General features: G+C 41.3%; 1 protein-coding gene across 24 annotated transcripts in view; it reads left to right on the top strand.

Moving 5' to 3' along the window:
- The window catches only part of LOC130186219 (formin-binding protein 1), a 57,943-nt gene that overhangs the window by 19,343 nt on the left and 24,837 nt on the right, over window positions 1-13,763 (top strand). For all 24 annotated transcript variants that reach the window (XM_056403083.1, XM_056403090.1, XM_056403100.1 and 21 more), the window contains exons 3-6: window positions 2,509-2,565; window positions 3,315-3,462; window positions 10,855-10,917; window positions 12,355-12,459. In XM_056403083.1, coding sequence (XP_056259058.1) covers window positions 2,509-2,565; window positions 3,315-3,462; window positions 10,855-10,917; window positions 12,355-12,459 — 373 coding nt within the window. The remainder of the gene's footprint in view (window positions 1-2,508; window positions 2,566-3,314; window positions 3,463-10,854; window positions 10,918-12,354; window positions 12,460-13,763) is intronic.

Below are 13,763 nucleotides of genomic sequence, written 5' to 3'. Positions count from 1 at the left end.
TGCAGGCAGGACAGATTGAGTCATAAGGTTTTTCCTGTGTTTTCAACACACTATGCTTCTTTGTTGCTGTGCTACTTGGCCGTACCTCAGGACTAATTATCCTTTGTAATCAACTTAGCTCATGGAATCAGGTTTAATCTAACGGGCACACTCAGACCAAAAGAAACGCATGGGCTGTTAGATCTAATAAACTAATGGAATTGGCTCTTTGATGTAGTCTTCTTTTTTCTCTCATCCATGTTGTTGGGGAGATTTTTCCGTCCCCTCTTTCCTTCCCTTTTAGTGATAATAGACCTTTTCACACAGGGCTTTTTCCATGTTAGAAGAGGCAAAGCTCAGGTGGAACTGGTATCATTAATAATGGGTGCATTATATATACTGTAACTGGAATTTCCCGGTGCTTGCTCACTGGCAAAATGAATAGATTTGAGTCATGAACTGATTTTTCAAGTAAAAATGCCAAACATTTTGTGGTTCCAGCTTATCTCTTGTGAGGAATTTACTACTTTTCATTGACTTATGCGAAAGTAAATTGAATATATTTGGGTTGTAGAGCTTTGATTGGACAAAACAATGAGCAGTCTGGGCTTTGATAAGTCAAGATTGTGAATAATTGTGATTTTTTTTTTTCACTATTATCTGACATTTTATAGTCCGAATAATTCATAGAGTAAATATTTTTCAGATCAATAAAATGCCTGCAGAATAGATCCAGTCAGAGGAGAGTAGTTAGTGATCAAAAGCTTTGTGGTTCAGCATTTTCCCATACAATTGCAAATATAGTTTCGCAAACTGAATGAAATCTATGGCTATTACTCTACATTGCACCATTTCTATCACCATACCAACCACACACTGCACTAATCCATGAATAATCCTCTTCCATTGCATTGGTGTAAACATGCACAATGCTTCAGTCTAGTCATTGCAGGGCAATGCATTAATGCCTCCTCCTCCTCCTCCCCCAAATTCCAGTCTGGCATAATCCATAACACAGTGGGAATAAAGTCCCGCGAACAAAAGAGACTGGGTGAGGGTGAAAAAAAGAGTCTGCGGTCATGTTATCAACCAGTATGTATAGGCATTTTCCTCCAGTAAGTTTCCAGTAAGCCATGGATTCATAGCGCACCATCCTGCACACACAGACACAGACACAAACTGACACACATACACAAATATACACTTAACAACGCTCCTTTAATCCTCCTAATTAAATGCAAGCTGCTGCTGAATTTGGACAACTCTCTCAAATATGTTCTTTTCAGGCGAGCAGGATCATACAGTCTGAGAGTTAACATCTGACTGTGAGTGAGTGAATGAATGAATGAGTGAGGGAGTGCGAACTAGGACTATTGAGATGGGCTGAGAAGGACAGACAGATAGATCTGCCTAGCAACAGTGCAAACACCACCAGGGAGGAGAGGTGTGGGGGATGTGGGCAGAGAGAGCTGGATGGAGTGCAGACACACATTACATGTATTTTTTTTTTTTAACACATGTATTATTTATTTCAGCAGGGATTAAGAACGTCTGTTTAAAACATGTACACGCTGATGCATTTAGATTCCATCAATGGGTAAAGTGCTATAATCTCGCAACGAGGGCAGCTACGCTTCACTATTATCACCTCTTTCAAAGTAATTAACACTAACTTAAAACAATCGTTTTGTAATGTGTTTTTAAATATGTACTAATAATGATTATAAGATTTTATGATGTGCAACATATATGCCTAATAATCATTGGACTGACTTGTAATACCTTATTACATTCAGACGGTTAAATGTGGCTTGTCTTGTTTGTGTCAGTCTGTTTTTTTCTTTTGTATGTTCATTTATAACTTGACAACGATGTTCTTTAATTAATCAAAGGATCCTGAAGGCATAAGTACACATGGCCACCCAAATCCATCAGAGCATGGTGCAAGTTATTATGTTTTGCTGACAGAGCTCCTGTTGGGTGGTTGAGCTTGTCACGCTGTTATGATGAAACAAACGTGACATGATGTCAAACAACACAACAGTTGCTAGGTTGAGAAAAGGACGTTGAAAGAGTGTCAGGATCATAACAAGGGGTTTTTATATGCAGCCTATTCCGAGCATTAGCCCTTCACCTGCAGCCGACACGGTTGCTTTCATCCTCACACAACTCCCTCCACCATACATCAACATGCTGCGCTCATGTCGTGCCAGTAACATAGAGCCAGAGTCAAAACAAGGGCAATGGCTGCATAAGAAAAGCATAGTTGTTTCTGGTGACTGGTTCTGCATGCGTTCCCCTGGGGGCGATGATTTATGTCCTGAAGAGAGGAGAGGGGATGTACAGTAGCAGCAGGAGCAGAAAGCACTCTGCCGGATTGAATGGTGTACTGGATGATCCTCTGGCAGGTCCATAAGGGCAGTGTCAGGGAAGTATAATGATAATGGTGCTCGGCCCATCTGCAGGCCGGGCTCTTAGCAAAGACACAGTAAAATATGTCTGACGATGCTGAACTCTTTGTCCTCACAGGAATTTATCAAAGAAGTATCAACCCAAGAAGAACTCGCGAGAAGAGGAGGAGAGCAAGTGAGTCAAAGGATCCTGCTCCCAAAATAAATGAAAGGAAAAGTTTGACATTTGGGAAATATGCTGTTGCTTTCTTGTGGAGAGTTAAATGAGAGGATAGACAGCACCTAATTGGCAACCATTTGATTTATAATTTAAGTGACTTTTAATCAAAAATGCCCAAAATTCACTGGCTCCAGCTTCTCAAATGTGAATATTTGGTAGTTTCCCAATTTTCTATGATGCTAAACTCAACATCTTATAACTGTTGATCAGATAATAACAGCAATTTGAATATGTTAATGTTAATGTGGTTTTCACTTTGACATTTTATACACAACACAAGTAGTACTTATGTGATGACTTAATACTGCCTTGCTCAAGGTTTTTCTGTGTGTTAATTACTTGACTGTGACTTGATGAATTAAAGAGATTCAGTCGAACACTAAAGAAATGATCTCAGTATGAACTAAAATAATTAGGCTTTTGAAACTAGCTTGGGGTTTAATGTTTGTAATTTATGTTTTGTGTTTTTACACTTTAGATTTTGGATGGATTATACAAACAAGATAACTTGTTAAATAGTGAGTGTAGCCATGTATTTAACGGACAGATGTGAGAGTGGTATAGATCTTCTCATTTTACTTCAGAAAACAGTTGTTCTAAATGTCAAACTGTTCCTTTTAAGATGTTCAAAACCATCTATTACTTCTGTTTCTGTGTTGGCAGCTACACTCTTTCCTCTAACATCTTTTCCTGTGTCACCTCAGGTACACTTTCTGTCGAGCCTTCCTGACGTCGCTTAACGAGTTAAACGACTATGCAGGTCAACACGAAGTTATAGCGGAGAACTTAACATCACAGATCATCTCTGAGCTTTCACGCTACATGCAGGAACTCAAGGCAGAGAGAAAATCGGTGAGGCATCTTTTTGTATTGTTGCACTCTTTCCATATCAAGTGATTTTTCCTATGTTATCTGAATTCTGTCTTCAACCAGTGCCAGTGCTTTAAATTAAACATTTAGTTTAGACAGCAGACTCCTGGATTCTGTAAAGGCAAACAGACACACTGCTCTACAAGAACTTAAGTAGCCCATTTCCTCTGCATGTTCTATTCTCCATGATCTGAGGTCATCGCTGAGTAAATATAGATACACCCAAAGGCTCGCCAGAAGTGCACAACATGACTGACTGCGTCCTTTTTATGGAACAAAGTCATCGTCTCTCTCTCTCTCTCTCTATCATTACAGCCTTATTTCTCTTTTTTAAAGCAACTTACAAAATAATTGGTGCACCACACACTGTACGCTATTCTTAAATGTTGAAGTCACTTTTCCTCCTCGCCAGTATAAAGCGATTTGGAAGAGCGGTGGACCTGCAGTGCATGATTAATAGATAACAGTGTGGTGCCCATGAAATCCTATAGAGTTGGTGAGGGAGCAGAGAGAAAAGCTACCCAGCTGGAAAAAAGTACTTTCTGAAAAATCTGTCATGGACTCTTGTGTCACGGAAGTCCAGCTGAGGGAACTGGAGTGGAAAACCAAAACCAGAGGGCACAAAGGCACAGTGACTTTTTTTTTTTTTTTTTTTTTTTTACAGTATATGTTCATCAGTGTTGCTGCTTTTGCTACTATATCTACATACAGGAATCCCCTGGGTGACATTATTAGTGATCAGTTTTGATTTTAGTTCTAGTTTAGTTGCAGTAAACAGAGAGAGAGGGAATTTTCCAACGCTTCCAAAGGGGAATCATCTAGCACACCAAGCCTGTTTTGCTCTTTTGGCTTCGGTTTAGCCTGGCTCGGTTTGGCTTGGGATAGCAGGCAGCAGTCTGTGTCTAGTGTCTGGTCCAGATTTGGCTTTTGTCATAGAGGGTCATTCAACAGACCCCTGCTGCCCTGAGGCTGCAGGATGTCACTGTGACACCTCCCTTCCTCCTCATTTCTCTGCACCTTTCATCTATTGTATTTATCCACATCGCCGTTCCTCTCCCCTCTGTCCACCTCCTTCACAACGTTTGCACTCCATGTTTTCTCAGCATCTTTTCTTGCGGCTGATATTGTGAATAGCTCGTCATGTGTCTTGATGAAAGAAGTCAACAACACTGTCTCTTCAGTTTAGACAGTACGGGGGGGGGGGGTTTCCCTTCATAGCATTACACCATAACTCGCAGTATATTTTGTGAAGAGAGGATTCTTTCATCTGAGCAAATGGTTTCTTAGTCGTATTCAGAACAGTGTCCTCGTTGGGTAAATGGAGCCCATTAAGCTTTTTATTTTTATTTTTTTATTCAGTTTTGATTCAAAGTCACACTGACTCCCTCAATAAACTCACGGATGATGGAGGATGACACTGTTTGACAACGAGTGTTGAAGAAAAGACATCCCAAGCTACAGAGAAAAAGACGTTCATCGGAATTGATTTTTACAAGAAAGCACTCAGGGTTTCATAGCAAGTCTGTCCATAACCCTATAAGTGTTAGTGATATTCTGAAAGGTGATTGTAAAGCAGTCATGCCTCACGACTTCCCGAGCTTCCCGTCAGTTATTTTCTCTGGTTTCACTCGCATGAATTTTTAAGCACCACTCAGTGTTTTCTCTCCTGTTGGTGCTTTTTGTGTTTGTCAGACACAGCAGCTCTACAGTAGGATTAGATAGGAGGAGGGTCAGGGCCTCCTGGGGTTGTAGTGAGCTTATTGGACAGGTAAAAATCCACACTACAAACCCAGGGAGGGAGAACAAAATAATAATACCTCATTAGTTTCTTGTGTGTGTGTGTGGGGGGGGTGGTGGTTGTAACTCTCCCCACCTCCCTTCGCTGTTTCCCTGAGTGAACCTCTCACTAAGCTCAGCTTGGGGGTGACACAGGAGGTGAGGCCAAGAATGTTGTCTTAAAGGATTTTATTTCAGAGCAGACATACTTGCTTTTACAAAAGTGGAACCTGGTTTTATTGGAGAGGCTACTTGATTTAATGTGTTACACAAACACATTTTATTCATCATTTTAGATTCAGATATACGTATGTAAAAGTACAGTATCCTGATCTCATCGAAATCAAGAGCGTAGGTTTGGTCTCAACAGTAGGGACAAAACAAACCGAGCCGTCCTTCCAAGGACTGTTCAAGGCTGTCAGCCGAATATTTGTATAAGATATGTATACATCTAAATAAAGACTAAAAGTAAACTTTAAGAAATTACTTTTTGCATCCAACATCAACATTTTTATATTCAGTAGGCCTACCAGTGTTGCAGTTCCCCTTTCCCCCTTGCTTTTACATTTACAACTAGCCTATAGCTAAACTAGCACCTTGACCAGCTACAACAGTAAAATTCTGCCCATGCTGCAGAGAGTTAACTAGTTAGTCAGAAGTTAGCAGTATAGCTTTTTGTGCACAACCACTCCAAGCTGCAAGGACTGCTGCAGTGACGCTTTTGAAGCAACATCGAGATTTTGACAGCTCAGGTGGCCGTAGGGAGTACAATCATTTTTGGGGCATCACGGCCAGAGGGAATGATTTCAGTTGTCATGGAGACGTAGCCTCTGGGAGGGCACATCGGAGTTATCTAATATGAATCCAAACATAGTGCGAATGAGTTCACTCAAATATTAGAAGGGGCAATTCTGCCCTCTCAAAATATTGGTTGGGACATGTCCGTACCGTCCATATGCAAACCTGCGCCCTTGATGGAGATACCCTCCCATTGGCCATGCAGGGCTTGTTTCTGCTTAATAGTATAATAGGTAAAGATGAAGAGTAGGGAGGGTTAATACGGGATGAGGAGCCTAAGCCGCACTGGACTGTGATTGTGCTGAGGAATCATAATAAGGTGTTCAGTCAGCACACTGCTGTCCATGAGGGCTTATAAAGACCCTTAAACACTCCCATGACTGTAACAGTTACTTGTAACATTTATAAATGTCACTGTAATATAATTACTGTATGGGTTAGTGGAGGAGTCCACGTGAAGGTTAGTCCTGTGTGTACTCTTTTGTATCCACTTGCACCTCCATCACAGCACATAATTATATCTTTTGGCATTGGGAGAAGTTGAATCTGTCTTATCCTGCTGCGATGTGACAAGTTCAACCAGCTAGAAAAAATGAAAGAAAAAAAAAACATCTTATTCAGCTGCCAAGGCTAGGAAAGCAGTTACCGAAAAGTCAGCTGAAAGCCATAATGCGCTATAAAACATCTTTAGGTGGGTTTTGGCAGAGGATGCTCACCTCATTTATCTCTGAGAGGCAGAGAGGAGAGCTGCAAGCACAGTGTGAGAACAATGTGTCTCTCTGGAGTGGCCTCACATGCCTCCTTGTGCTGAGTGGAAAGACAAATAGGAAGCTGAGAGGGAGAATTGATCGTTGGATCTCGCCATAGTCGCTGAATGCACATGTCAATCCAAAAAGAAGAAGACTTCAGTATGAATAACCTCTGCAGGATCACTCTCGTCACTTAATGGTCTAAACATGAGGAGGAAAGTCTCAGTGGAGCTTTCATGAGGTTTCGTATTTCATGATTATATGTGTGTTGACAACTGCGCAGGACTTCAGGTGCACATTCCTGTGAACCAAATCATGTCAATGACTGACAGGTCAGTTAACTCTTGTGGATGTGCGCACAGACGTACATGTTGCACCTGTCACACCTGTCACACAAGTAAACTCTAAAGTTTAAATGCTGTGCTGGAGTGAAGTTTTTGCTCCTCTCTTATTATTCAGTCGGCAGAGGATGTTCGTTTCTTTCACCCCATGTCTTCATTTTGCTCAAAGCATATTGTATTTGTGGAGTGGAAAGCTTGTGAGTCACAAAGGGTGCATGTCTGTCCCACCTCAGCTCAATGTGGTACAAAGACAACACTGGAAAGTAGCAAGGCAGATAAGGTCGACAGCAGATAGTAGCTGGAGACAATGTGGTGCACGCACTTGGAACAGTGATGATGTCTGTGTTTATGTATGCAGAGAAAGATGCTGCCAGAACAAGAGTCTACAAAATCACAGTTTGCTGTTACTTTATATGTTCTTTCATTCTAACATGTCTTGGTTCTGGTTGTCTGGTTCCCGGAGGGAGTCTGGTGGATGTGCGTAACTACAGGGACCAGCTTGAGGAATTCCTTTGTCTTTGAAGATGTAGTCATAGCACATAGAGCAGGCCTGCTTCCCATTATTAAGTAAATATTAAATCTGCTGTCTCTGATCTAATGTGTTTGGATGGATAATGATCATATTTTCCAGTCCCACTTTTATTTGGAGAGAATTTGTTAGTGTGGTGAATCAAACTTTTTCTCTCTCTCGCTCGCTCTCTCTCTCTCGCTGTCTTTCAAATACCTTGGTAACTGAGAGTGGCAGCTTCAGGTCACCGACCTGTTGAAGCTGCCCAGATGTCCCTGACAGTGCCAGCTAGTCACATGCTGTTACTGAGAGGGATGAGTGGAAGAAAGACGGGGTGCGTCTGCTCTTTTCTTGTGCCGAGCCAAGTGTATCCTCTGCAGTCTGTGAATTTAAACACAGCGAGACCAACACTGCAGAACAGCTGCCGAAATGGCTGCAGCATTTACTGTGTACCTGTGTCCCAGATGGCTGATGGCTCTTTTTTTTCTTAATCGTGTTTGAAAGTAAATGGGGCTCGTGTCTTTGTTTTGGTCAAAGCATCCTCCTTTATCCTCCAGCAGGATCTTCTGAATCTGATGGAGGTGTTTGGGAAAGAGTGTCAGCGTAGTTTGTTCATCTTCATAATGATGGAAGATATGTTGATGCAGACAGCATGAGACATTGGATATTCTTTTTAGAAATGTTGTTATGGAGACAAATATTTGGTTGAAAGAATGCTTCACACTAACAATGACGTCACCCAGGCCTGTGGTCCGTAGTGTGAGAAGCCTTCATGGCATCTTCTCTGCATCTTATCATCATCTAGAAAGACATTTTTAGAGTTCATCATCGAAAGGATTGTTCTTATCTAACAGGAATCTGAAGGTCAAGGTCTTAACAGCGGTTGAAAAAAATGAAACACATGATATGTTGGTTTGACAGGACTTCACTTGCTCCACAATGTCCCATTTTCTGTTTGAGCTCAAATACTTCCTCTGAAACACTGGAGCACTTCCTTATTTCACTCAGCTTCCCTCGAAACTTTGGGAAATGAGAAGTGCGAGTACCTGAGGTAAACCAGAGAGCATTCTCACTTACTGCTCTCATGTCCAGTGTTATTCAGGTGGGATTAACCTTTAGGTCTCCTGCATCAGTCTTAATTTCACATCTCCTATATGTGTGTGTGTGTGTGTCTGTGTGTCTGTGTGTGTGTGTGTGTGTGTGTGTGTGTGTGTGTGTGTGAGTTAATACACAGAATACTGAGGACTTCCTTGTGCCGTCCAAGCACTTAAATTCCAGAGAAGTACAAGCAGCAGCTTTCTGTCCTTTATAACGGCCTGAATGGCAGCATCGATATTCAGCTCAGCTACTGACCCTAGCTTCCGCAGGCTGCGTAACCAGGGGAAACCTCATTGATAGTCGAGTCTCTGTGGCGTTATTTAATCTTAATTTGACACTTTTTTTTGGCAGATTAACATGACAGCAGGCACTGCAGGAATCATTTGCGTGTTTTATAAGTAATCGCAATCTAATTTAAAAACAACAAAGTTGGTAGAATTGGTGGGTCTGCGTTTCCTCTTCCAGGGGTTTTTTGGCTGTGATCCACACAGAGAGCTGTAGAGAGATGTGCTCTGCCTCCAGGCCAAGTCCTCTGGTCTCCTGGAGTGAGTAAGGCCAAGTGAGGCCTGTTATAAAAACACACAGTGTATGAGCTGTGTGAGTTTAAGATCAGCACTGCCACCTAGCCTTGTCCAATATGCCAAATTTGGCATATTCCAGAATCCACTGTAGCCTGTCTGTCTCCCCCTAGATTACTATATCTGCAGCCTCATACACTTTCATGTTTTATCTTGTGGTATGTTCACTGTAAGCTTCACTGTTTCAGTTGGCCTCTCTTGTCTTCCTGCTACTTCGTCTAACAGTCGTAACTGTCTTGTTGTGGATATTTTCTATTCCTCCGTCTGTTCATATGCATTAAATGTAGATGTGTGTTGAGAGTCAGACACATACAGTACTGTAACATCAACAGTCACTACATGCGAGTTCTTCATTTAACAAAAGAGCTAAATGCTAACATTCTCACAATGACATGCTGATGTTAAGTAGGTATAATGTTTACCACGATTACCATTTTAGTACATTTGCTAATCACCACTAAAAATAGTACAAGCTGGGGCTGATGGGAATGTTATTTGTTTTATTTATTAAGTGTTGGACATATTGAAAGTCCAACGCTGGAACAAGGAAAAGTTAGGGGATCACCAACAGTTGTTTAGATATTTCACTCAAAACCACAAATGTCAACCACACTGTTGCCCTATAGAAAAGGTTAGGGGATTCCCTACACTGCCATGAATAGACACATGCTGCTAGCATGGCTACAAGCTCTCCATTCTTTAGGCCTCAGTAGAGATAAGCTTGAGTAGTTTCTTTTAACATGTTTTCCTAATGAAATGTTCATTGTCTTTTCCACTGAATACATCGTGTGTGCACTCTATATTTATCTTACAAACCTCTCCAAATATTGTATAGATTCCATTCGTGTTACAAGTACTGAGTTGATGAAATCACTGAAATGTTCCTTGGATGTAAGCATGAGGATAAACCTTGCTGTTGGCACCGAACTCCTTACAGAACATGCGACTTTATAACTTCATAAAACAGCATCTGTTCTGTGTCTGTTATTCGTCCCTTGGTTCTCATTGTTAGTTAAGCTACAGTATGTTGGACCATTTTTTATTTTTATTTTAGTGGAATTTCTACCTGATATAGAGCCTTCATTCTATTGATTTTTATTATTGGTGATTTAATGTAAGTTACAATTAACTAGAGTTTTAAAACACACAGTGTTTATTCACATTTGTTGAACTGGTGGGGTATGATGTGGTTTCTCTTTAATCAAATAGACTTATAGCCATCTGCTCGAGCTTGTACAAATCTCTGGGAGTTAAGCTTGTGGGTTATATGGTCATAATTTTTAATGCAGCCACAGTATAGTATCTATTTGAATTTGCCCTACTTTCCCAGTTCACGTTAATACTTTCCTGTCACAGCGTGAGTAATATTCAGAGTGTTTAATGGTATGTTTGAGACTCTTATTCCCACTGCTTATAATTTATTATCCCGACTATGTCAAGGTCACGTTCACCTGCTTTTAAATCCCATAAGCTTGTGAATAGTACTATAATATTTTTTTCTTCCCCTTCTCCAACTCTTCTTACAGCACTTCCATGATGGACGTAAGGCACAGCAGCACATCGAAAGCTCGTGGAAACAGCTGGAATCGGTGAGTGTGATAATACAGTGTGAAGTATCACAACATTACCTGAATGTTTTATGCAGAAGGATGAGAGGTAAAAGGTTTAAGTGATATCCAAATTTGTTCTTGTTAGCTATGATGCTAATGAATGCAGATTTTACCATTTTTACAAAAAATAAATCCAGCTATCGGAACCCAACCTTAGTCATGACATAAAATGTAGTTTACCATGTTTTTTAAAACGAACACCATACACTAGTACACACTCATTTCATTTTAGATATATGTGCTGTCAGTTAAATTACACGTCAGATACATTAGGGCCCGGCACTGTAGAATAAAGGGATAAAAATCAAGTTATCAACATCAACACCAAAAAAAGCAAAAAAGCTCATGCTACAACAGACACTTTGGGAGATGGCGTGTGACCATGAAGGGAGGGAAAACATTACGGAGGTGGATAACTGTCTGTAAATGGGGAAAAAAAGAAAAACAGAGGACCATGTACAGAGCCCTGAGGGACGTCCTGTTCTGTCTTCAACAGAAACCTCAAACAATGTTCCATTTCTTTAGCTGGAAAATGGGGACAGGGCAGACTTTATAAGTACATGATGAATATACACGGCTGCCCTATTACATTAAGATGAAATTCTACAATACAAATAAGGCTATGATAAAGCTATAACTAACTTTCAATGAAAGTATTATTGCATAATGTATGACGTCTGTTGCCTGGATGGCAGGCTGACAATGCTAGGAATGTATGAAGACAGTTCGCTAATTAACACAAAATACTGCCTGAGGTAAATCTAGATAAAAAGACAGAAACGACTGCATCAGACTCTGAAGCACTGAAGTATCACTGAATATATCAGTTGTGTGTTTTCACCGTCAGTTGTAGACCAAATGTTTGTTACTCTCTTTAATATTACTGAAGTAGATAAGAGCAGATCCAGGAGTGTCTGTCGTATTTGTTTTAGTGGAGGAGCGAGAAGAGAGATTGCACAGAACACCACCTCTTATCTCTGCCTGGCCCCTTTGACGGGGGAGAGAAAAGAGTGTGAGAGAGATGCATAACTGCCTTGTCCTCCTCAAACTTCTCTGTGTGTTCAATGATCCCATTGTGTGTGTGAGGCAGATAGGCATAGTTCAGAGTGCACGCTGGCCCAACAAACACTGATTGTTCGGTTCGAGGGGTCGAAAGAGGGCTGGATGAATGCTTGTTTTTCTGTACACAAACGGCCTCTATGAACATTTGTTTAATCTGCAGGCCTGCAGACTCTGACAGACCCCGTGGCTGTGTCAGTGACATAAACTAACCTCTGTCGCACACAATGCTGGGCCTGAAATGTATATGACGTATACGTACATGTTATGACGTCCATTACTATGCTTATTAAAAGTTCAACTTATATGCTGTTGTTTGTGATCAAATTAAATTTGTTTTTCTCCGTTTTTCCCCAGTGTAAAAGACGATTTGAGAGGGACTGTAAAGAGGCGGACCGAGCACAGCAATACTTTGAGAAGATGGACGCTGACATTAACGTGACTAAGGCTGACGTGGAAAAGGTACGTGTCATCTCACTCCTATGCAGCAGCCTCCGATCACACACAAGCTTGTCCCATACCCTCCATGCTTACAACACAGCTTCCCCACAGCTGATTGCCCGGCCCTCCTCACTCTCCCACCTAGCACCCTCACCATTTTCTTTTACACCCCCAACCCCTTCCCGTGCCCCCCTGCCCTGACTCCTCATTCCACTGAGCTCGAAAGACAGTAAAGATTGACTGACCATGTGTTTGATGCCAGGGACTGTGTGTAAAAGCTGGCATTGTCTCAGCAGCGATCTGCTGCTAAACAAAGCTGATAGCAGCACCGAGTCCTCATTATCAGTGTAGTGCAGCCACCAAACACTCTGCTGCTGTGCTGTACGGGCCTTAGCAACAAAGAGGACTGTGTGTTGATGGTGGCGCTTTTGTGAGTTTATGTGGAAATGAATTATACATATTAGTTGGCTTTGGCGTTTTCTTTTTGTGACTATATGTCACCTTCAATAAATCAACACGTGTAGCCATCATCCAATTCCTAGGAATTGTAGACCAGAGCCCCCTGGGGCTGTAGCTGATGTCATTTCCTGTTGTCATAACCAATTAAACGAGCCCTCAGAATCTGAAGCCTTTAACCCACACAGCTCCCACCGCCGCAAGGCATCATGGGTCAGCAGCGCGTGCTCCTGCTGCTTCATCAGCTGTTGGAGCAGAGCTCAGGCTCCGAGTTGACACAGTTCAGACCCGATTATTATGCAAATATAGGCTGGAATAAAGAGCCTTTCTGCACTCTGGACATACAGCCAAAGAGCTACAATAGGCTTAGGCTAACACTGAACTCAACTGGAAAGACCCGGCACAGCAGCTCAAAAAAAAAAACTAGTTTTGAAACAAGAGTTGTGTTGTTTGTGATCACAATAATTCCATTTATGGAAGAATGAACGACTCAGAATTCTGTAAAAGGAAGAGAATCTGTTCTGTTTTTCTTCTGCTCTCATCTAGTTAGTATCACTGTTTGTATAAAGTGATAATTTAAATAACTCTTTAGTATGGCAGATGTGTCATTCAGCTCTCAAGGATCATACCAGTGGTTTTGCTTGTGGTAACGGTAAATGTGCATTTCAAATTTCTGCTGATCATTGTCTCTTAACTTTTGGTTTCTGTTGGCGCCATTGAAATTCAGTTTCAGGTCAATACCTGTTGGTGCTTTACGTGTGCTCAGATATCAAAAGAACAGCTACTTTCTATAATGGAAGAAACTACCAATGTAAACTACCACATTATCCATTATCTGTGGCATATTAGATCTTACTGTCACCATTGTT

This window comes from Seriola aureovittata, chromosome 18 (assembly GCF_021018895.1).
Source record: "Seriola aureovittata isolate HTS-2021-v1 ecotype China chromosome 18, ASM2101889v1, whole genome shotgun sequence".
NCBI classification, from domain to species: domain Eukaryota; kingdom Metazoa; phylum Chordata; class Actinopteri; order Carangiformes; family Carangidae; genus Seriola; species Seriola aureovittata.
Note: the sequence above shows the minus strand (reverse complement) of the source record. Positions and strands in the feature narration are given on the sequence as shown.